Source organism: Rhincodon typus, chromosome 21, assembly GCF_021869965.1.
Source record: "Rhincodon typus isolate 14 chromosome 21, sRhiTyp1.1, whole genome shotgun sequence".
In the NCBI taxonomy this organism is placed as follows: Eukaryota; Metazoa; Chordata; class Chondrichthyes; order Orectolobiformes; family Rhincodontidae; genus Rhincodon; species Rhincodon typus.
The window spans coordinates 27266910-27292711 of record NC_063352.1 but is presented as its reverse complement, the minus strand read 5'-3'; the positions used below and the strand labels follow the sequence as shown (position 1 = coordinate 27292711).

Sequence of the window (25802 nt, the reverse complement as noted above, 5' to 3'; positions counted from 1 at the left end):
CAGATTTTGTACTGACTGATAGCAGGATTAAAGTGGTCATGAGGAAAAACCTTTTCACCTCGAATGTGCTGGATGTCTGGAATTCACTCCTCAGTTTGTAGGTTGAGGCAGAAACCATCAACTCATTTAAAAGGAACTTGTAGTTGCAACTGGAAGGCTACAGACCAGATGCTGGTAAATGGAATTAGGATGGGCAAATAGTTTAATCAAGTGGCACAGACGTAAAATGTCTAAATTACCTTCTTATGCTGTAACCTACAGTTCCATGCCTCGCAGATTGGATAAGGGACTGATGAAATCCCAACATGCAGCTTCTGCCAAACGGCAAGATTCATACTTAACAGTGCAGTCAGCTTTAATGGACAATTACTTTCCAAAATGCTTGACCTTCCCCTCAGTATTCTGAAGGAACTACAGCACATTTCTAACACCTGTTTGTTCTAGCCTTGAAAATAGTTCTCCTTAGACTTCCAAGCTCCTTTCAAAATCTAGGCAAGCATCCTCTGCAATCATTCCCAATAAGAAGTGTATCATATCTACTTCATTTACCAAAGTTAATATCTACTCAATAAGGATGTGTTCTGCTGTCTTTTACAGTTTTTTTTAAAATGCTTTTAAACACCTTCAATGTGATGGAACATCCAAAAGTAGTTCACAGATGTGCTTTCAGACAGATTGACACTGAGCAAAGCAGATATTTATACTGGTGACTAAAACTTTAGGGGACTTTCAAGAAAGTCTTAGGAAGCGAGGGAAAGGGAATGAAAGCAGAGAGATGGAGACTTTTACTGAGGGAGTTCCAGAGTTTAGGTCAACAATAGGAAGCCATGTCAATGGTGCAAAAGGAAGGAGGCGATGGAACAATTTTTACACAACTGGTCACCATCTACTTTGGTCTATAATGCAGAAATGGATATTTTGGCAAAAAAAAATCAACCAACAGAGTCAACTCCTTTAACATGAATGAATAGAATAAGGCACAATACGTCTCAGTACTGGCAGGACAGTCTGAAATCCAAACAGCATTCCTGAAGTTGACAGCTTCACTTCTGTCTCATTTTATTTGATGCTATGGGAAAAAAACTCTCAACCCAATACACTTAAACATTGTGTTACGAAATAGTACACAAATTCATAATTTCAGATTGCTTCCAACATTCAATATCAGCTTGGCTTGTTACTTTTATAAAGTCACTATTAAAGATGTTTAGATACAATTTTAAAATCAAAAAGATACATCAATTCCTCTCCAATAGCCAACTAGCATCTGAAGAAAAAACAAAAATAGAAATTGTTGATGAAACTAAGCAGTTCTGGCAGCAACTGGGTTCTGACGCAGAATCATTGACCGTCTCAGAGCCACTGGATTCAAAACAGTAACTGTTTTCTTCCACAGTTTCTACCAGACATGCTGAGTTTCTCTAGCAATTTCAGTTCTTGTTTTGAGATCTCCAGCATTTGCAGTTCTTTGTTTTATTTTAGCATCTGAAAGATCTGTTCTGAGTGCAGCTGAAATTAATTCTTTGGTGCTGGCCTTTGTCATTAATCAAGAAATAATTAGTCACGAATTGCTGAGTTCACTCCTCCACAATTTGCAGCAAGGCTCTCACTGTTTTTAAAATGCTCTCAACACCAATTGCTTTTAAAATAACACTTCAAATTTGCTGGCAGCCTCAAAGCTCACTGCTGATCCACTTACAAAAAAAATGCTAAATTCCCTGTCTTGTCAACTTCCAAATTATTAGAAAATGGCCTTTCCAAACTTTCAAATGTCCTCCACACCTCTCTCCACCTTTCTACCACTCCTTAAGAGAACCCTTAAAACTCCGATCATCAAGCTCTTAATCATCTCATAGAATCACAGAATCCCTACAGTGTGGAAACAAGCCCTTCGGCCCAACAAGTCCACACCAACCCTCAGAGCATCCCACCCAGACCCAACCCCCTATACCCCATCTGATCTCATTTCACTAGTGGCTTCACTAGCATTAGGCTCAGAGTTACATATCATCTCACTGTTCTAGCTGATCCCAAGAAATAGATTAACACACCAATGGAAGACATCAAACTTGACAATATTCCTCCAGGAAGTTGCCTGACAGGTTACATTTCCTTACTGTAATCTTCTGGGGTACTTGTAAGATAATCACAACAGAAACTTGGGGTAGATTAGCCTTTGAAAGAATCCACTGTTACTGACCTTCGGATAATTAATTAAATCAACAGCCTCTGACAGCAAATGATATCTGTTTCATTACAATTTTTTAATTACAATTCCATCTAAAATTGGTGTCAGTCATCAATTTTGAAACTGCTGAAACGTTCGCATTACCTTAACAGATTGATTCTATGTTTTCGGAATGTATCAAATACAAAGAAAATGTGAAGAACAGCATTACAGCCAGAAAACCGGTCAGTATTTCAGTGGAAAGTGAGGATGGATAAGCAAGAGAATGTGCACGCAGCTTAAATTCTAATAAACATTCTCCCTTCCTTTCAAAAGGGCACAGTTTCCATCACTTCACAGAATTGAAGTACAGCCATGCAAATGCGGGTGTGAGGAACTCTCTCGTTATAGTGAATGCATACAACAATCCCAAAAGATCCAATCACAAGTATGGTGCAACACAATGTTGTTCAAGACAAGAATTTACATTTATATAGCTCTTTACTACATAAAACCTTCCAGGCCACTTCACAGGAATGTCAAACAAAAACTGACATCAAGCCACATCAGGAGATAGTAGGACTGATGATCAAAAGATTGGTCAAAGCCTTGAACAATAATCTTAAAAGGAGGAGAGAGGCAGAGAGATTTACGGAGGGAATTCCAGCACTTGGTGCTTTAGTCACTGAAGGCAATCACCAACAGTAAAACAAGGGTAATGAGATACACAAGACGGCAGAATTGGAGAACCACAGAACCCTGAGATTTGTAGGGCCAGGGAAAGTTAGATATAGAGAGGAAAAACCATAGAAAGATATAAAAACAAGGTTCAGTATCTTTTTAAATTGAGGCACTGGCTCCTAGTCTAGCAATGGACCACTGGACGACAAAATTTATACTTTTTTTTTTAAACAGCATCATAGCATGAAATAAAGCTAAGAAGCAACTTGCTCAAGGAAAGAAACTGGTGATCAAAACAGTGCTAAAACTCAATTTGCATAATATAAACAAAGCATAATCAGAGGTACACAGATGTGCAGAACTAAATTATCAATTCTTTTGTACTGAGGCAACAAGAAAATAGGGGTGAATTTTAACCTAAACCATCCAGATTCTAGCAGGATTGAAATCTGGTTTTCAACTCAATTAAAGTCAGTAAGTAGTATTGTCGGTCACCAGTGTTTCATCTAAACTCAGTTTACTGCCCAGAGAGAAAGTTAGGATTATTTCTATGAATTTCTAACTGTTAATAATGTACCAACATAGAATCAGTTGTCTTGTTTCACTGATGCAATTGGAGTCCTAGTACACACAAATAAAAAATGAGTTGGCTGCATGGCCTGCAAGGCCAACAGTGAAGAGAGATTTCCAAAATGCATTTTTTTAAAATGAGCAAGTGAGACCTCCAAGGTCCCCAAGCCTCATCATTTCAACCCTTCATAAATTCTCCAGCATGGGAAAGGCTGCATTCTGACTAATCAAGATTAATCAGTCAGGGTCCAGTTTTCCCCAATTCAATATCAGAGTCTAGCAATGCAATCTGCTTCATTGGATTAGACAGCCATTGATGTACAAAATGACCTGAACACATGGGATGACTCTTGACACTATCTGCCCTTCACACTACTACTCTCCCTGACTATATTTAGATAAGTCTTCCACTAAAACGACTCTATGATTCTCAGTCTTCTTAAATTTCTTTGCAAATCTGATCCTCTACATCTTAAAGCAAGTCAATGTTTCAGATGGAGGCTTCAAGATATTTTGAGCAGAATCCCCCCTTACTTTATTATGTCTGAGAAGTACTTCATTGACTGGAAAATGCTCTGGGACATTCAGAGGTCAGGAAAGATGCTAGATTAATTTATTTATTTATTTAAGTTATTTATTTCTCTGAGAACCAATTACTAACACGGTTATGCAAACCTATTGCATTCTATCAGGTACCAACAATCAACATTCAGCAATTGATTTCCAATTTCTGATTTCTGATTTCCAGTTAAGGTTTCCATTTTCAAACTATAAAAGCTCAAGACAGGTTCTGCCCAGGAGCTGGCAATATCAGAATAGAATGGGCAATGTACATCTGAATCGTCTGTAAGCTGTATTTATGAAAGGAAATATAAATCTGGTCAATGCACAACCAGACTGCATAGTACTCATTATTCCAAACAAATGAATATGAGAAACAAGATACATGAAAATCCAAACATGGCATTCTTTCATCTAAACATTCATACATACATAGGAATTAGGAGCAGGAGTAGGCCATTCAACCCTTTGATCCTGCTCCAACATTCAGTAAGCTGATCCGAGTATAACATCAGATCTGCATTCATGTCTACCATAATAAACTTTCACCTCCCCTTGCTTAACAAGAACTCTTCTACATCTGCCTTAAAAAATATTCAAAGAACTCTACTTCCTCCACCATTCCAGTGAAAGAGAGTTCCAAGATTCATGACCTTCAGAGGAAAGAAAATGTTACTCTCATTCTAAATTCTCCCAAAATGGAAAAAGAACAATCGAGTCAATTCTTACTCTTACATACTCAAGCAGACAAAAGTCTAGCCTACCCAATCTTTCCTCATAAGGCAACCAGCATTCCACATTATTAGTTGGGCAACGCTTTTCTGAACTTCCTCCAATGCATTTAAATCATGCCTTAAATAAGGTGACCAAATTCAGTGATCAGAGACAACAGGGTGTGAGGTAGTGAAGAGGATCCTGAATTCAGGAATGGACGAGCCTCAGCTCTTGACCCTGTCCAACACGTATGAGGTACTTGCTCCCTGTGGGGATGGGGAAAAGGGCTGTAGGGAGGATGAGCCAGCTGACCACTACACTGTGGTACAGGAGGCCATTCAAGAGGGGGGAGCAAATAGACTAATGGTATTTGTAGGGGAATCTATAATTAGGGGATTGATAGCATTCTTTGTAAGCAGGATCGAGAGTACCACATGGTGTGTTGTCTGCTCGGTGCCAGGGTGTGGGACATCCCACAGTCCAAAGATGTGCAGGTTAGGTGGATTGGCTATGCTAAAATTGTCCATAGTGTCTAGGATGGGAAATGCAGGGATGATGTAGGGGGTGGTTCTGAGTGGGATGCTCTTTGGAGGGTTGGTGCAGACTCGATGAGCCAAATGGCCTGCTTCCATACTGTAGGGATTCTATGATTCTATGGACAGTGGAAGACTTTCAAAGCAACTTTTCAAAGTGCTCAGCAAAGGTATATGCCAGTGAAAAGGAAGGACTGTAGGAAAGGGGTAATCAGCCATGGATGTCTAAGCAAATAAGGGAGGCAAATAAGGGAGGCTATCAAATTGAAAGATAAGCATACAAAGTGGCAAAGACTAGTGGGAAACTAGAAGATTGGGAAAACTTAAGGTCAACAGAAAGCCACAAAAAAGCTATAAAGAAAAGTACGATAGATTATGAGAGTAAACTAGCTCAGAAGATAAAGACAGATAGCAAAAGTTTCTACAAATATATGAAATGAAAAAGAGTGGGTAAGGTAAGCATTGGTCCTTTACAGGATGAGAAGGGGGATTTAATAATGATAAATGAGGAAATAACCAAGGCTTTCAGCAGGTATTCTGTGTCAGCCTTCACAGTGGAGGACATGAATAACATACCAGTAATTAATGACAAGGGGACTAAGGTGGGGGAGGACCTAGAAACGATCGTTATCGCAAAAGAGACAGTGTTGGGCAAGCTAATGGAGCAAAAGATAGACAAGTCTCCTGGCCCTGATGGACAACATCCCAGGGTACTAAAAGAGATGGTGGGAGAAATAGCAAATGCGCTTGTGGTAATTTTCCAAAATTCGCTGGACTGTGGGGCAGTTCTAGCAGATTAGAAAACAGAAAATGTGACGCCACTGTTTTAAGAAAAGGAGGCAGACAACATATAGGGAATTATAGGCCAGTTAGCTTAACTTCTGTAGTGGGAAAATGCATAAACGAGGACGTGTCACTTAATTTATTCTTCCTGTTAAAGAAGAAAGAAATAGCAAGATATCTAGATAGAAACTGTCCCATTGGGCAGACGCAGCATGGGTTCATGAAAGGTAGGTCATGTTTAATTAGTTTACTGGAATCCTATGAAGATATTACCAGTGCAGTGGACAACAGGACCCAATACATAGGTGTATCTGGATTTCCAAAAGGCATTCGACAAGGTGCCACACAAAAGGCTGCTGCATAAGGTGCACAGCAATATGGGCAATGTATTAGCATGGATAGAGGATTGGTTAACTAACAGAAAGCAAAGTGCAGGGATATATAAGTGCTTTTACGGTTGGCGATCAGTGACTAGTGGTGTGCCTCAGGGATCAATGTTGGGACTGCAATTGTTTACAATTTACATTGATGAGTAGTAGAGCAAAGTGTGCAGAGGACTCTGAAACTTAGCAGAGGGATATAGATAGTTTAAGCGACTGGGCAAAGGTCTAGCAGATGGAGTACAATGTAGATAAATGTGAAGTCATCCATTTTGGTAGGAATCATAGTAAAAAGGACTATTACATGCTGCTGTGCAGAGGGACCTGGGTGTCCTTGTGCATGAATCACAGAATGTTGGTTTGCAGGTACAATAGGTAATTAAGAAGGCAAATGGAATTTTGCCCTTCATTGCAAGAGGGATTAAGTTTAAAAGCAGGGAGGATATGTTACAGCTGTATAGGGTGCTGGTGAGGCCATACCTGGAGTACTGCATGCAGTTCTGGTCTCCTTACTTGAGAAAGGACGTACTGGCACTGGAGGGGTGCAGAGTCTGGAGTTGAGAGGGTTGGCTTATGAGGAGAGACTGAGTAGACTGGGATTACATACGTTGGAAATTTAAAAGAATGAGGGGGGAAATCTTATTGAAGCATATAAAATTATGAAGGGAACAGATAAGATAGAAGCAGGGAAGTTGTTTCCACTGGCAGGTGAAACTAGAGCAAGAGGGCATAGCCTCAAATTAGGGGGAGCAGATTTAGGACTGAATTGAGGAGGAACTTCTTCACCCAAAGGGTTGTGAATCTGTGGAATTCCCTGCCCGGTGAAGTAGTTGACGCTTCCTCATTGAATGTTTTTAAAGCTAACTTAGATAATTTTTGAACAATGAAGGAATTAAGGGTTATGATGAGAGGGTGGGTAAGTGGAGTTGAGGCCATGAAAAGATCAGTCATGATCTTACTGAATGGCAGAGTGGGCTTGAAGGACCAGGTGGCCTACTCCTACTCCTGGTTCTTACATTCTAACACGTGCACAGTGCTCCAAATGTGGTCTCACTGGTGCTTAACTTCCCTACTATTGTATTCAATCCTCCTTACAATAAGCAACAACATTCTATAAGCTTTCCTAATTATTTGCTGAACCTACATACTAAGCTTTTGCCATTCATTCCAAGGATACCAAGATCATCTTGTAATCTGGCACCATTTAGGTAATATCTGACTTTTTATTCTTCCTGTTAAAATGGACAATTTTGCAATATGCCACATCTTTTGGTAGTTTCCTATGTCATCTTCACAACTTAATTTCCTACCTGTGTGTCTGCAGCAAATTTTGCAACCATACTTTCCACCATCCATCTAAATCATTTGCATAAATTGCAAGCAGCTTAGGCTCCAGGACGAGTCCCTGTGGCACACAGTTTTTAATCTTGCCAACCTGAAGAAGATCCATAAGCACCTATTTGCTAATCCCTGGTGGCTAACCAATCTTTTATCCATGCCAATATGCGACTCCTACACCGGGAGCTTTTATTTTTCACAATAATCCTTGAATCAAGGGGGTTTTGGAAGATAAAAACCAACGCATCAACTATTTCACTAGCCACTAGGATGAAGTCCATCAGGACCTAGACACGTGTCAGTCACCACTCCAACAAATTACTCAGTACCATTTGTCTGTTGATTGTGATTTTACAACCACTGCCTCAAGCCCCTCCCTCCCATTTCCCAACTTAACGCTGCTCCAAATTGCTACTTGTTTCCTCTAATAATAAAGACTGATGCAAAATACCTCATCATCTGCCATTATTTTCCATTATTAATTCTCCAGTCTCACTTTCAATAGGACCAATGTTCACTTTGTTAGATCCTTTCTTTAAATATTTACAGAAATTCTTATTATCTGTTTCATATTTTTGGCTAGCTTTCTCTCTTCCTGTCAAATTTTTTACAACATTAATCATTTTGCTCATTTTTTACTGTTCTTTATATTCCATCTAACCTTTTGACTTTTCAACTGCATCTGCACAATTATGTGCTTTTTTTTAAAAAGTTTTTTTTTTCTTTTATCTTGAACATTTCTAGTAAACTACAGATGGTAGGCTGTCCCTTGGAATTTGTCTTAATTACTGCATTGCTTCTCTTTTGTGTATTTTGAAGGGGAGGTGGCAGAGTAGTGGTATTATCGCTGGACTGTTAACCTAAAGACCTAGGTAATCTATTGGCTGCAAAACACTTGTAGGTCTGCCAGGAATTACAGCTATGTCAGTGTTATGTGATCAGATGTTATCAACAATAATATTCGCCAATAAATATGATCTAAACTGATGAAACTGTAATTATCTTATCTTCTAGTTCAGCAGGCAGCTTTTGTGCAATCTTAGACAGCCAATCTTCTATCCATGCTAGCACCTTGCCTCTAACACCATGGGCCCTCATCTTACTCAGCAGCATCCTGTGCGGCATCTTGTCAAAGGTTTTCTTGAAGTCCAGGAAGATAACATCCATTGGCTCTCCTTGGTCTACCCTGCTCATTACTTTCTCAAAGAATTCTAGCAGATTTGTCAGGCATGACCTCCCCTTGATGAAACCATGCTGATTTGCCCTATTTTAGCATACACTTCCAAATATTCAGAAATCTCATCTTTTACAATGGACTCCAAAATCCTACCCACAAGTGAGGTTAGGCTAATTGGCCTGGAATATTCTCCTTGCTGGGGTTGTTTAAACAGTGACTGGATGGAGAGTGCTTTGGTATCCGAATTTAGTTGGGATACAAAAAGCCAACAAAGAACCATAGATTGAGCTTATAAAAGGCAGTTGGTTGACAGATTTTGATTGAAACCAGAAATACTTATGGTTTTTGTGGAAAACCACAAGGTTCTAACAATACAACAGACAGCTGAGAATTGGTCCACTAATTCAAATCCTTCTTCCATCACCAAGAATAGCAAGCTGGAGGGTAAACGGAAGGCTGGTATCCAGGGATGAGCAGGGGCATGGATCGCCTCCATAGGCTTGATACCATGGTGAACATGAACACACACACAACACACACACACCTTTATATTAGGTCAATTTATTGTTTAACTGGTTGTTCAGAAGAGTAACTATTAGGATTGTCCATAGTATATCTATAGATGGAATTGACTTTTGAAGAGTGAAGAGTAACTTGATTAAATTGTAAAGATCGTGAATGAGACAAGAGATGCTCTGAAACGAATAAAAGAAACGTTTTTGGGACTGGAGGACGTGTCACTTAATTTAGACCCTGTATCAGTATTCTGAGTGCCAGTTCACAGCAGCATGTAAGGTAACTCAAGAATACCTTAGAAACTCAACCACGAGACAATGCAACGACAGGCATGCCAAATCTCAAACATTTCAACTAAGGGATGATGGTTTAGTATGACTACCTTTAAGAAGGATGACGTTTGATCACTTCTTGGTCTTTTGGCTCAGATCAAATGCAAGCTCCGAGCTGTGAGTCAAGAGAGGATCTTGAGATTATCAGTGGATTGTAATTGGATACTGGAGATCATCAGTTGAGTTGAACTACTACTGGTGAATCTTTATACTGGCTTCAGCCTAATGCCAATTCAGTGTCCTGCTAACCAGAGCTATGATCACTGCAAGTGCAAAGTTCCAGGCCAGGGTGTCTATATACAGTCAGGGTAACTGTGAAGAAGGCAATTGAAGGAACACCAGTCTATTGGACCTTTTTTGTGGACAGGATCCTCCAGTATTACTGCAGGTTCCAAGCTGCAAATATTTTCTGTCTGCGGGATTTCCCCAGTGGGGAATATTTTGACTTGACCTTCCAGAGGATAAAGCAATGTGAATGTCGTCTGAAGATATTTGAGGAGAAAGGAGGTGAGGACCCCTCTCTGACCTCTCTGTGGCACTGCTGTTTGCCCGCCCAGCGCAGCAGAGCAATTTTGTTCCTATCCATATGTACAACCCCCACATCCTAGCAGCATACATCCTGACCTTCCTGGAAAGGCATGTACAGCTTGAAGTAGGCAGCAGTGATGTAGTGGACCCCTCTGGAATATGAACCACTAAGGTCAAAATGACCCTGAAGTTTGACGCCAGTGGGACTATCCTCCAACCCCCCTCCAGATTGGAGGGAGCTATGGTTACCTGACAAATGAGGAACGCCTGGAGTGTACCTGACCTGCCAGTTGTCAGGGCACTTGGCAGCAGACTGCAAACTTACCATTGGCAGGAACTGTAAACAGGAGGAATACCTGACAAAGGACTGCAAAGAGACCAAGAACTGCAACCTGTGAGGGAAAGCAGGCTACCTCTACAAGGGGGACATATGCTCAAATGGCCAGAAGTGGCAACATAGGCAAGGAAGATGACTGAGAAAAGGGGCAGTCAGAAGAAGGGCCAGATTTACGGATAAAGAAAGGAAGATGTTCCAGAGAGTGATAAACCGACTGAGAATACTGAGTTAATGGAGTGGACAAACAGGGTGCATGGCAGGCAATGAGAAGAAAGTTCAAAAGGAAAACTCTTCAATCACGCAGGGCCGCCAAAGGCCAGCAGCAGAGCGGAAAGCAATAGCTACATCAAGGATGCGCCAGCAGCTCTTCTGATGAAGATGTTTGGGAGGACAGCCATAAACAGAAGAAGAGACATAGCACCAATAGAGGGGAAGAGAGGAGTACCGCCAAACCTGGAAATGCTGGACATTGCGAGGCACCCAGCAAAACCCCACCCATGACATCAGAAACCATGAGCACACCAATAGCGCTGCCCAATTCAGAGTAGGACACAAAACCAGACCTTCTTGGCTTTGTTTTCACCCCAGAGACAGCTAATCAGGACAATGGCCCAGGGACGAACAGGACAGCTACCTCAGCCCTGTGAAGGTGCAGCGGTTCACTCACCACACGGATACACGAGCTTGCTCAGTGACTGGATCATATTTAAACCTTTATCGGACACTGTGGTGATCTAGAATCCTTAAAATGAGTTTGAAAATTGCCAGCACAAATGTGTGTAGCATAAAAGCCACTATGCATAATGGCTCCATGTTGGCTTTCCTGAACAACGTCAAAGTGGACCTCCTGTTTCAGCAGCAGTGCAGGATACCCCACCTCAACAGTGACAAGAAATGGTCGAGCTTGAGGGCACACAGGCTATCAGTTTGGTCAGGGATAACAACTGTCATTCCTCCAGCCTGGGTATTCTGCTGCAAGCAGGCAATTTCACCATCTCCAAAGTTAAGGTGGAGATGGCTGGGCACCTCCTTGGAGCAGGCAGTATGTATAGAAATGCTCCCTTAAGACTAACTAACCTATACTGCCCAGTTCTAAATAATGAATATCTGGCCATCCTCCAGCAGCACCCACTCTGCTGCCAATGTCCAGGCCGTAGTTGTATCCAGTGACTTCAACTGCGTTATCGTGTGGCTGGATGGTCCAGAGAGCAAACTGGATGCCATGTCCAGATTCCTGATGGAAACGGTAAAAGACACCAAGCTGCACAACATCTTCAGCACCCCTACAGGTGCAGCACAACATAGTCAGAAGGGTCTATCCGCTCAAGGATAGATTTCCTATTTATGTCCGAGTGTTCTCAGTCAGACCAACCAACGTCAAGCCAGTGTTCTCTGACCACTGCCTCCTGCTGGCCAAAGAGTCACCCTCAGGGCAACCAGAGGGCTGGTAAGGGAACACAGAAGTTGAATCAGAGATCACCATAGAATCCCTACAGTGTGGAAACAAGCCCTTCGGCCGAACAAGTCCACACCGAACCTCAAAGCATCCCACCCAGACCCATCTCCCATAACCCACCTAATCTACACATCCCTGAACACTAAGGGCAATTTAGCACGGCCACTCCAACTAGCATGCACATCTTTGGACTGTGGGAGGAAACCCACGCAGACAGGGGGAGAATGTGCAAACTCCACAGAGACAGTCGCACGAGGGTGGAATTGTACCTGGGTCCCTGGTGCTGTGCGGCAGCAGTGCTAACCACTGAGCCACCGTGCCACCTTTGTGAAATGTGAAACCTTTGATCCCAGCAAACATGGAGAAACTCAAAAGGGATTACAGAGATTGGAGAACTGTGAAACTCCTCTTGGAATCTCTAGCAGACTGGTAGAAAACAGTCAAAGGGAACATCAAGAGGTCTTCTTCCTCAAAAGTTGTCCAGAATGCAAGAGAGACAAGTGAAATTGTCCCAACTCCAGAAAAGATGCAGAACCTACTTCTGCTGCAGACAATGGGATCGATGTCAAGGAGGATCTCCAGGAGGTGAACAGCCAGCAAGCCTGACTTGATGCCTCCAAGATATTCTTCTGATCCAGGGTCTGCTCCATGGAGTGGGATGAGACTTGCTCGTGTTTCTTCTTCCAGAACGTGCGCAGGGAGAGCTCTGATCAGCAGCCTGCAGGAAGGTACCTCAATAACATTATCTCAGTCTGACAACCTGAGGATCAGCAAATCCTTTTACACCAAACTGCATGTCATAAAACACACAGACAGTACGGCCTCCCAGTCATTCCCATCCTCAATCATGGGGGACGGCACTGGGAAGAGTCTGGACCAGCCGTTATCTCTGAATGAGTTGACTAAGGCCTTCAAGTCCTTCAAGAAATACAAAACTCCCTGTAACAATGGCTCACTGGCCAGGTTTTATTCAGCTCTGTGGGACTTGACTGGCCAGTACATGCTGGAGGTCTACAACAGTATGCTTCTGGCCAGTAGTATGTGCAATCACCCTCATCTACAAGTGGAAGAGGGAGAAGGTGGAAACCAGAAACTGGTGAGCAGTCTCACTGCTGAATGCAGATTACAAAATCCTATCCAAGGTCATCGCCAACCAGTTCAGGTCTACTCTAGGGTCAGTGATTCACCCTGACCAAAACTGCCATGTACCAGTCAGGAAATAAACATTCTTTCCGGAAGTTTGAATCCAAGCTTCCAGTTGTCTGCCACTTCAACACAACACCATGTTCCCTGGCCAATATTTCTGCCTCAGGCCTGTTGCAGTGCTCCAGCAAGTTGGAAGAACAGCATCTAATTTTCCACTTGAGGATCCTGTAGCTTTCAGGGCTCAGTAAGGTCACCCCACAAACTCTCATGCCCCAGTGAAAAAAAGAGTCCTAGCCTATCCAGACCCTCCTTATAACTAAAACCCTCCAGCCCTAGTAACATCCTTGTAAATCTTTTCTGTGCCTCTCTAATTTAATAATACCCTTCCTGTAGCAATAATTTTACAACCTGAACACCACCTCCCATGTCTTTTATCCATACCCACACTCTAAGTCATGTCATGATATGGGCGTCTTCTAGTACAATGAGCCCATTTTCACCCAGTCATTGTCTCTAATAGCCCCTAATTTTCTTCTTCCCTGGCTTACTATCAACTATCCCTTTGTCTGATTAACTTTCTAACTCTCTGGGCTCTATCTCCACTTTTCTGATAATAACAACAACAAGCACAGATAAGGTAGCAGAGATAACTGTGTAGTTTAAATAGAGTCACAGACATACAGCACAGAAACAGACCGTTGAGTCCAACTCGTCCATGCCGACCAAGTTTCCCCAAACTAAATTAGTCCCATTTGCCTCTAAACCTTTCCTATTCACGTACCTGTCTAAGTATCTTTTAAATATTGTAACTGATCCTGCATCTACCACTTCCTCTGGCACTTCATCCCACACAGGAACCACGCTGAGTGTGAAAAAGTTGCCCCTCAGGTCCCTTTTTAATCTTTCTCCTCTCACCTTAAAAATATGTTCCCAAGTTCTGAACTCCTCCACTCTGGGAAAAGACCCTTGGTGTTCACCTTGTCTGTGTCCCTGATGATTTTATAAAACTCTATAAGACCACCCCTCAAACTCCTACACTCCAGTGAAAACAAAAGTCCCAGCCTATCCAGCCCCTCCTTATAACTCAAACCCTCTGGTCCTAGTAGCATGCTTGTAAATCTTCTGAACCATCTCTAATTTAATAGTATCCTTCCTATAGCAGTGTGACCAGAACTGTACATAGTATTCCAAAAGTGGCCTCACCAATATCCTGTACAAATCTCTGTGCTCCATTGAAAAAGAATAATTGAAAGACATTTCAATATGCCATTACCTCAGAAAGCTGTGTCTACAAAACTCCAAAGACATCCATTAGTGTCTTGACCACACATACCAGAATGTCAGACTTTGAAACATTCTACACTTTATTCTACTGCCTTCAAGAATAATCCATTGGCCAAAGTGGGCTTTTTCTTTCCAGAAAGCCAGTCTTTGTAGGGAAATCTTTCAATTTCTCTTTCCCCGAAGAGTGAACATACCTGCATGGATGTTTTGGGGATATTTCGATGGATGAACAACTTATACTTCCATGTTACTAATTGTGCATGTTAACTAATCATTGCACTTCTCTGAGTAGGTTTGGTTTTGACTATAAACATTATTATTGATTTATTAATTAATTTACAAGTAACATTCATACCACACAAATGCCACACAATGGCCACCTCCAACAAGAGAAAAAAATGCCAGATAATGACTATTTCCAACAAAAGAAGAAAAACAAAATCAAACAACATCCCTCAACATTTAATGGTGTTAACATCACTGAATACCCCACAACCAATAACATGGAAGTTAATGAAATGAACACTGTGGGTCCACCTACAGCAAGTGGACTGCAATGGTTCAAGAAAGCAGCTCATTACCACCTTCTCAAGGGCAACAAGGGATAGGCAATAAATACTGGCCTAGCTAGTAACACCCACATGCCAAGTACACATTTAAAAAATGTTGATAGAGACAATGTATTTAATTGAACATCTCAGTAACTAGAAAATCTATTTCTGATTTATGTTGTGACTTGTGGAATGGTGAGACCAGAGAAATAGTGCACTCCTCCAGCTTCAGGTCATAACATTTTCAATATTATATTTAATATGCTGAGCAAATAGTGTCTGTCAACACTCCAGTGAACAAAGGGCTTTAGAATATTCTACTCCTTATCCTTTTTGTCTTCAAAAATAGCCTCAATGGGAGGGAACTGGTTTTCTGTTTTTAAAAAAAATGGAAACCTCTGCAGAGGGAGAAATCTACTTTTTTCTATTTTCCTGGTGCCAAAGACACCACAAGTTGGAAAAGAGAAGAATTTTGACATTTATACTTCCACATTACCAACTGTGTGCTCAGTGAATCAGTTTTGTTTTGAGAAGAAACAAATAATTATATTTATAAAGATAACTCTTTGATGGACATTTTTTTTTTAAATTTAAAACTTGATTTGGCTAAGCTATTTAATAGGCCATCTCAGTAACTGGAAAATATATTTTTGTTTTCTGTAGTGACCCATGGAGTTGTGGGACTAGAGAAATAGTGTACTCCTCCTGCCTCGGTGACAGCACTATAGTAAGCAGATTAGCAATCCCTCTGCACAGGTCAAAAACACATTACAGAATTAACTATCACAGCCTGCCTCCTCTGTTACAACATGTCTTTTTTTGTTCCAGAGGAAGTGGGCTATTTGGGATTTCCAAATTAGTGTCACATTATAAACAACAGTGTCCTGCGCACACATGCAAAGAAGTGGGCTGAGACTGTGTAACCTCATCTTGTAATTACTTCACATTAACATTATCCCACCAGGTGGGAGATGAATTTGAAGTCTAATTCCAGAGTTAAAGGCCCCTGTATAGCCTTGCTGTTTGATGCCATCATATCCCTAATTTCTGATTTACTTCATTCTTCACAGCCCTGCCCTGCTCCATACGCCTTGTCCTTTTACCCAAGTATTTCTCATTTGCGATGCAATACAAGGGGCACAAACAGAATTCTGTGATGAATCAAATCCTTTTCATTTAATACTCAATGTCCTCCAAATTCAAAGAAAAATACCACAGGTGAAACCATGTCTTTAGTCATTCATTTTTCAACAAACCAGGTTGTTTCTCAGCCATGTCCATCTCTGTTCCAATCTGAGGATGCAAATACTTTAGAGTATTCGATTCCAAGAAACCCAAATATATCAAGCAGTAGGATGCAGATTTTCAAATGGGTCATTCAGCTGAGAGCACTAGTAAATAAAACTGGTGAACACTTTGACCAAGCCAATTTCATGGCTACCAGCCACAGGCCGCAGCAACATTAATGAAAGCAAAGGATTAGCCTCCCTGAAAGCTCGTGCGCACTTGGGAGAAAGATAGGAAGATCAATTATACAATTTGACCACATTCTACTTTCTGACAGAACTTAATCCAGGTGTGCAAAGCAACTTCATGTTGTGCAAATGAAAAATATACGACACTTGAGTATATTGCAACCTGGTTGCTACAAATTAAATACTTAAGTGACATTATCAAACCAAAAACTTTCCTGTTTAAACCATAATTCCTGAATAAGCATTCTGTTTTGTACTGTCCTGACAAGTCCCATAATATATGTTCAGTGATTCACTTTACAAAAATGTATTTGCAAAGGTGGAAGGAAGAATTGGAAAACATAAAATCAGCCTTGGAATTTCAACTAATTTTCTTAAAACATACAATAAATATGGCAAATGGTCAATTATACATTAAATTGATTTACTTTGTGAGAATTAAAATCCTACCAATTCTGAGCAAAGTTTGACAAAATCAATTCAAGGTCCCAGGTTTAACACCACTCTCACGAGATATCCTGACAGATTGAGTGACCATTGGAGGAAAAAGAAAATCGCTAAGTACAAGTTTAACCAATCAGCCTGGTAGTTACATCTAAATAGTTTTAAGCACTCATTTACAATCAGTAACAGATACTATGGTCTATAAACATTCATCTGGAAGCAATATATCCAATCAATCTTTTAAAAGGCCTCCAGCCACAATGCCCAAGTCACTTGAAGTATGATATTCAGAAATGACATCTAGCTGCTCTGAGATATCAGTACTCTCTTTCACCTCACTCACTCTTCCCTATGTTCCTTCATTCATCCATCAGAAAATTCTAAGCACATTCATATTCTTCTGGCCTGAAACTCTCTAATGCAACTGGACAATTCTAAAAATTCTAGAGCTCGACGAGGAAGGCAGCCCATTAGAAATTAGATGGATTTTAATCCTCTGAATCTTCATGTTTTTCTTACAGAGCTAGGAGAGGGGATATTTAATAAAAATATCAAAATCATAAAGTGTTAGATAGCAATATCATACAGTCAGAGTTATGCAGACTCTTCAGGCCAACTCATCCGTGCCAACCAGATATCCAAAACTGATTTAGTCCCATTTGCCAGCATGTGGCCCATATCCCTCTAAACCTTTTCTATTTATGTACCCATCCAGTTGTCTTCTAAATGTTGTATTTGTACCCGTCTCCATCACTTCTTCTGGCAGTTCATTCCATACAGGTAACACCCTCTGCGTGAAAAAGTTGCCCTTCAGGTCCCTTTTAAACCGACACCCACCTTTGTCATCATTAAACGGACCAAACTAGAGGAGACACACAAACTAATAAACAACACCCTCATCGGAATCAAATTCACCAGAGAGGAGGGGAAGAACAAACAGCTCCCATTCCTGGACGTCATGGTAGAGCGCAGGACAAATGGGGAATTCCAAACAAAAGTACACAGAAAAGCCACACACACTGACCAAGCACTGAACTTCAACAGTAACCATCCTAACACACACAAACAAAGCTGCGTGAGAACATTATTTAAACAGGCAACAACACACTGCAGCAGCACAGAACTATGCCGCGAAGAAGAGGAGCACCTCTTCCAGGTATTCAAGGACAATGGATACCCGAAAAACTGGGTCAGAAGATGCCTATTACACGAACAACACCAGGAAGATACTACACACCCCAACACACTCATCACGCTACGTAACATCAGGAACACATCGGAACTAACCACAAGACTCCTACAACCACTGGGCATCAGAGTAGCACGCAAACCCACATCAACCCTACGACAACTGCTCACCTGAGCCAAAGATCCACCACCCACTATGGACAGGACCAATGTCATATACAAGATTCCCTGCAGAGACTGTGTCAAACACTATATTGGACAAACAGGATGGAAATTAACAACAAAGGTAGACAAATACCAATTGGCTACAAAAAGACACAACCAATACTCACTCATCTCTATCCACATGGATAAGGAGAACCACCAATTTGATTGGGACAACACTAAGATCCTGGGACAAGCAAAGCAGAGGCGGGCGCGGGAATTCCTAGAAGCCTGGTACTCCACAAAGAAAGCCATCAACAAACACAGAGCACATATACACTCCATTGCGAAGGAAACCGGAAGTGAGGTAATCCTGCTCAACACACTCCAGAGTTTAAAAACCAGGCAAAACACAACAGCGCTTCATCGGAGGCTGCACTGATGATGTTACCCAGCAGGGTAATGAAACAACAGCGGAACAACGAACCAGCTTGGCAAGCCAACCAACCACAACATCCACAATCCGAGCTGCAAATCTACTCTAAAACCTTATGCCCTCTAGTTTTGGACTCCCCTACCCTGGGAAAAAGTCCTTGGCTATTCACCGTATCTATGCCTCTCACGAGTTTAGAAAACCTCTATTCAGATCACCCCTCTGCCTCTAACGCGTCAGAGAAAAAAAAATCCCAGCCTCTTTTGCATCCCCGTTTAGGTCAAATCCAGTCCTGGCAACATCCTCGTAAATCCTTTCTGAACCCTTTCAAGATTAACAACATCTTTCCTAGAGCAAGGAGACCAGAATTAACACAGAATTCTAAAATTGACCTCACCAACGTCCTGTACAGCCACAAGATGACATCCCCACTCCAGTAAATAGAAGGAAATATAGTTTCTCATGGTCGAAGGTGCAGTAATCAGAACAGAAAGATTCACGAGAAATGACACAACAGCCATAAGTGTAAAGAAGAGAAATGTCAGCTTTGATACAGTTGCTTGCAACCTTGACTGAGCCAGAAAGTTTTGGACTCAAGTCTGAGTCAAGAATTTCAGCATAAAATTAAAGCTGCCATTTCAGAACAGTACTGAGAGAGGTTTGCACTACTGAAGAATTCAACTTTTAATTGAGATGTTAAACCAAATTCCTGGCTGCCCAAAAGAGGAGCAAGTACGTTATTCCTAGTGCCCCAACCAATATCTTCTCCTCAAAAGACAGTCATTATCAAATTGCTGTTGGGATCATACTAAGTACAAAGTAGCTGTCATCTTTCAATGCATTTAAATAATTACCCTGTTGTAAAACGTTTGTAAAGACATCTTACGGAAATGCAAATCTTTGTTTAAGGTAAGCTGGAATGCACAGCCCAGGTGTGGTGGAAGGACATTCGAAGTGGTTTTCAAAAGGGAACTGGATACATACCTTTTAAAAAGAGGGAAGCTTGCAGTGTTATGGACAAAAAGTAGGGGAATGGAACTAAATTCTTTCAAAGAGCTAGCACAAGTACAATTGAATGGCTTCCTCCTGCGCTACGTGATTCTGAAGTAACTGTGATGATTTTTCCAAGAAACTTATTTCCCTCTGGAATTCTCAGGTTATGATATTTAGAATCATCACCCAATTGTAGCAGAGCTGGGGGAAGCACAAATGGTCCCAAAATTTTGATATTTGTAACTGTAACTCAAACTCTTACCTGGTCTGAAGTGGAGGAATGGGTAAAGAGATGCACAGGAATGGTTCAAAGGTATTGCTCTGTTTTTGGCAATGAGGACATGTCAATGAAGACCTAAAAGGAAAAAGAGGAACAGTAATTTTGTTGCCAACCTACCAAGGAGAGACAGAAACTCAAGGTGTTTTTCCATATAAATTGAGAATAGCAACATGAAAGAGAATAAATTAAGAGTCAGGAATCGCACTTCAGGTAAGGTAGATAATGGCAAAACTTATAAACATTATTATTTCTCTCTTCCAATTTAATCCAAACAAACAGGTAAGTAAGGTATCTGTGCTGAAGGACAGGTTAGAGTATGTGGACCACATAAAGAGTTTTATATATGAATACATGGAATGTAAGGAATAAATTTAAAGAGCTGCAGGCTCAAATTTCAATTGGAGATTATTTTACAGTAGGCATTGCTGAGAAATGGCTGCAGGATGGTCAGGACCAGATTATAAAGTTTACAGGATGGACAGGGAAAAAGGGAGAGGAGGTGAAGTAGCCTTACTGATTAGAAACAAAATTACTTCAAATGATGAGGGAGGATACTGTGACGGAAAGTATTCAGTGTGGACCATATGGGTGGTACTCAGGAACCGTAAAGGATCTAAAATTGTAACAGGTGTTGCATACAGGCTCTCAGCAGCAGCTCTGAAGTGCTGGATTGCATAAATGCAGAAATTAGACAAGTGTATAGCAAAGCCAAACCAGCATTAATGGGGGATTTTAACTTTATCGTAGATTGGGAGAGATAAACAAGCACCTGTCGGAAAGGTAGTGAATTTCTAGAGTGTGTCCAGGATAGTTTCCTACAGCAATATATCCTGAATGCAAACATGGGAACAAGTAATACTGGATTTAGTAATGAGAAATGAGCAGAATTTAAATTAGTAACCTATTTATGCATGAACATTTGTCAAATTGTAATCATAACCTGACGAATACAATGTAGTGTTTGAAAACAAAACACATGAATCAGCTTCGAGTTTTAGATTTAGGCAAGGCCAAATTTAACAAGATGAGACAAACTCTATAGTGAACTGGGGAAATCTGCTAATGGGTAAAACAATGGAAAACAGTGGAGGATGTTTAAATTAACATTTAATACAATACAAATCCAGTTTATACTGCTGAGAGGGAAAAACTCTACTTCACAGAAAAAGTCAGCCACGGACAATTAACGAGATAAGGGGCAACATTAAATTAAAAACAAAGGGATACAAAAATGCAAAATATGGCACAGATCCTACTTAATGGGAAAGGGTACAAAGACTGGCATAGGGCCACAAAGCAGCTTACAAGGGACTATGAAAGGAAACTTAGTTAACGTTTCGGGTCCGGTGACCCTTCCTCAGAACCTAAGTTCTGAGGAAGGTTCACCAGACCCAAAACGTTAACTCTGTTTTCTCCTCCACAGATGCTGCCAGACCTGCTGAGCTTTTCCAGCAACTTTGTTATTGTTCCTGATTTACAGCATCTGCAGTTCTTTTGGTTTTTATGAAAGGAAACTTGCCAGGGACATCAAAATCAATAAGAGATTTTATAGTTATATAAAAAGGAAAGCAGGTGATCAGAAGTATTGTTGGACCACTAAAGACTGAAGATGGGATATTGTCGATGACTATGGGGAAATGGCAGACATGTTGAATAATTACTTTGTCTCAGCATTTTCAGTAGAAAAGGAGGATAGCTTGCTGAAAGTCCTGAGGAAATTAATTATAGATCGAGAACAGGGGCTGAATAAAACCAATGCAAGTAAAACATTGATAATGAGGAGTTAAAGTGTGACAAATCTCTGGGACCCGACGGATTGCATCTGAGGGTGTTAAAAGGAAGTAGAAGAGCACACTGGATGTCTCAACTGTAACTTTTCAGAGTTCGCTATTTACAGAAGTCAACCTTCTCGGCTGGAAAATTTCACACGTCATTCTGCTTTGTAAGAGGGGCGAAAGAGAAAAACCAGGGAATTACAGACCAGTTAGCCTAAACATCTGTTTGAAGAAATTGTTAAAGACTATAATCAAGGATACGATAACTGAACGCCTGAAAATTTTCAGTTAATCAGGGAGGGCCAGCGTGGATTCGTGATGGGCAAGTCATGCCTTGCAAATTTCATTAGATTTTTTTGAGGTGGTGACTAAGGTAGTGGATAGGGGAACGGGTAGTGGACAGGATATGTTTATGTAGACTTTCTGAAGACATTTGATAAAGTTCCCACATAAGAAACTGTTAAATAAGGTAGGAGCCCACAAAATCGAGGGCAAATTACTGAAATGGTTGGGAAATTGTTTGAGTGGCAGGCAACAGAAAGTATGGATCAGCCACTGTGACCAGTGGTGTCCCACAAGGATGTGCATTCGGGTCTCAACTATTCACATTAAATAAGGCGAATAATTGAGGCCCTAACACAGATAGGACTTGGATGATGGGATACAAAATCATATATCCAAACCTGCTGATGACATAAAGTTAGGCAGCATTGTAGACAGTCAAGATGATAGCATAAAATTCAAAGGAATATAAACAGACAAAGTGAATGGGCAAAACTGTGTCAGATGAATTTCAATTTAAGCAAATGTGAGGATAACGATTTTGGACCAAAAAAGGTTAGGGTACTTTCTAGAGAGCATGAAGTTATATACAGTGAACGTCCAAAGAGACTTGATGGTTCAGGTGCACAGATCTTTAAAATGTCACAACAGGTGCAGTAAATAACCAAGAAAACAAACAGAATGCTGGAGTACCACAGTACAACTATCTAGAAGTTATGCTGCAATTACACAAAAATCCTAATTAGACCCCACTTGGAGTACTGTGAACAGATTCAGACACCATACCTTTGTATAGATATATTGGCCTTGGAGGGAGTATAATATAGGTTTATATAGGAGATAGCTCGACTCCAGGGGTTAAGTTATGAAGAGAGGAGAAATTATACAAATTAGGCCCATTTTCTCTAGAATTTAGAATGTTAAGGGGTGATCTGATCTAAATTTTCAAGATATAAATAGGAAAAGACCAAATAGATAAAGACAAGCTATTTTCACTGGTTGGGGATTCTAGAACTAGGGAACATAGTTAAGAATTAGGCCCAGACAATTCAGGAGAGATGTTACAAGACACTTCTACAGGCAAAGGGCGGTAGATGTTTGGAATTCTTTTCCACAAATGGCAGTGGATACTGGATCAATTGGTAAATTGTTCAGCAAAGGTATCAAGGGATATAGGCCAAATGTAGGTATATGGAGTTAGGCCACAGATCAGCCATGATTTCATTAAACGGTGGAACAGGCTCAAGGCGCTACCACTAAATCACATTCGATATCTTGCGTCTAGAACATCAATGCACATTGGGTAATGCCAAATAAAGCACTGCATAGCTAGTCTAGGACTTCCTAGGAGAGTGCACCACACTCAATAGTTCACCTACAAAGCAAACAAACTGGAAACCCAATCACCCAGGGAACACTCCAGTCTCCCAAAATAGTCAATTGAAGAGCACAACAGCTCTCACACCAGAGAAAATCCAACAGCACCAGCTAAGTTGTTCTTGCTGAGAGGTCACAGTTTTCCAACACACCAACATCTCTACTGAAATGACGTTAATTTAAAAAAGGAAATGAATTCCTCAATGACTGTCTCTTGTTCACTTTAAACTCGAAGAGGCTCTTACCTATATTGTGCTTGAAAGAGCTCCTGCACAAAACTGCTTCTCACTGGAAGAGATGGCCCTTCACAGAGCTCGTCTTCATCTTTTGGAGGCTAAATGAAAGAAAAGCAAAATGTACCGTACAAAGCACCCATAGATAAATAATAGGAAAGAACTTGAGAGAGTTGGCAGGCCAATCTAAATGTATTTTATTGCAGATTTAGCATCTCTCTGAATAACTTGTTCACATTCATTATTCGCAACCAATAGTTTTTCGTAGCTTATGTAGCTAAATCAGCCAGAAGATTGTTTGATCTTATTGAAAAAGGTAAGAAATGCACAAAGTAAACATGCTCAAGTCTCTTTGTAGATGATCGGAAAAAGAACATAATAAATACATACTTTGCATAAATATGTACAAATTGAATCTGAACATAGGTATAATGACGGCAATAGGACAACAATTTTGAAAGAACTGTAGGAAAGCAATGGATTTTGAACATTTAGCATTGAGATGATTAGTCACCACTCCCTGAAGGAAAGCACACTATTTGTTGATAATTCACATCACACAGATTCGTCAGATCAATTATCTGCTAGCAAAAGAATAAGGTGAGCCACTGTATCAAAGCAGTGAGCTCCACTATCAGATCATAGGAAGACCTTTGGGAAGGAAATCAGATTTTGCACATTAAACTCTGACACTCCCACCTGGGAGTACCTTATATTTTTGATGCTCTGTTACTACTAATATAACGATCTACCATTATTTTCAAAACTAGAGATTCTTTAGAGTTCCCTTCAAGCCAAAATCATTCTACTTCTCTCACATCTGATATAAGAATTGATGCTGTTAATGTCACAGCATTGTGCATCCTTAGAACGGAGCTTTCTTTGCACATGGTTATAGCTCTGAAAATGAGCAAAGAAGATTGCAATTAGAAGTTCTTAGTAGTTGTTGCCAGAAATGGATGAAAGAAATCTAATCTCTGAGTAAAACTGAAGGGGATGGAAAGAAGGTAGATAATACTTTACAGTGAAACACCTTTGCTCATTTCTAACCAACTAACTTGGATTGCAACTTTGAGCTAAAATAAAGATACTTCAACATCCAATCAGGCAAGAGCTGAGGAAACCCTGTATAAATATTTCTTGCATGTATAATGGAAAATCGACTTTCTGGACAAAATTGTTACATGGTATGGTACAGCATGTATAATGGAAAATCGACTTTCTGGACAAAATTGTTACATGGTATGGTACAGCACAGGAACTGACCCTATGACCAAGTCTGTGCCAACCACAATGCCATTCTAAACAAATCCCATCTGCCTTCACATGGTCTGTATCTCTCTATTCTCTGGCTGTTTGTGTGTATGTTTATTATTACTTTCATATGGAGATGTGGGCTTCAATGTTAGGGCCAGTATTTACTGCCCATCCCAACTGCCCTTGAAAAATTAGCAGTGAGCTGCCTTCTTGAACTATTGAAGTCCATTTGATACAGTTGCACCCAATGCTGTTAGGACGGAGTTCCAGGATTTGGACCCAGTGCAAGTAAAGGAACAGCAACATATTTCCAAGTCAAGATGGTGAGCGGCTTGGAGGGAATTTTGCAGGTGGTGGTGTTCACATTTCTTTTTTAATGCCCTTGTATTTCTAGATGGTAGCTGTCGTAGGTTTGGAAAGTGCAGTTTAAGGAGCCTTGGGGAATTTCTGCAGTGCAAAACACTAAGAACCCAAGTGCAGGTTTTGTTATAGGAGATCCTCAGTAAGTTGTTGGGACAAGTAAATCCTAAAACACCACTGACAGTAAATCTACAATCAATCCACCCGTGATCCATGGCACTGATTGCACAGTATCCAGAAAGTGATCAGATACAGACATCACTAGCAGATAAACACTTCATGAGGGAATATCTCCAACAGCTCCCGGAGGTGGTGGGAGAGCACAGCTACTCTCACTTGGCACGCCAGATCAACAGTGTGTTCCTATGTTGGGAACAAGAAAATTCCCCAACCTGAGATAACCATTCCCTGGTTTTGCACCGCAATGTCCCATCCTAAACAAGCCTAAACTGAGACAACCAAGTGCCAATTCAAACCAAGCCCTTCACAAGACTTGAGGCAAGTCAC

General features: G+C 40.8%; 1 protein-coding gene across 1 annotated transcript in view; it reads right to left on the bottom strand.

Annotated features, from left to right (window-relative positions):
• Nucleotides 1–25802, bottom strand: part of usp31 (ubiquitin specific peptidase 31) — a 119508-nt gene that overhangs the window by 52856 nt on the left and 40850 nt on the right. The window contains exons 3-4 of the mRNA XM_048609639.1: nucleotides 23691–23779; nucleotides 19994–20086 (exon numbers count right to left, since the gene is read on the bottom strand). Coding sequence (XP_048465596.1) covers nucleotides 19994–20086; nucleotides 23691–23779 — 182 coding nt within the window. The remainder of the gene's footprint in view (nucleotides 1–19993; nucleotides 20087–23690; nucleotides 23780–25802) is intronic.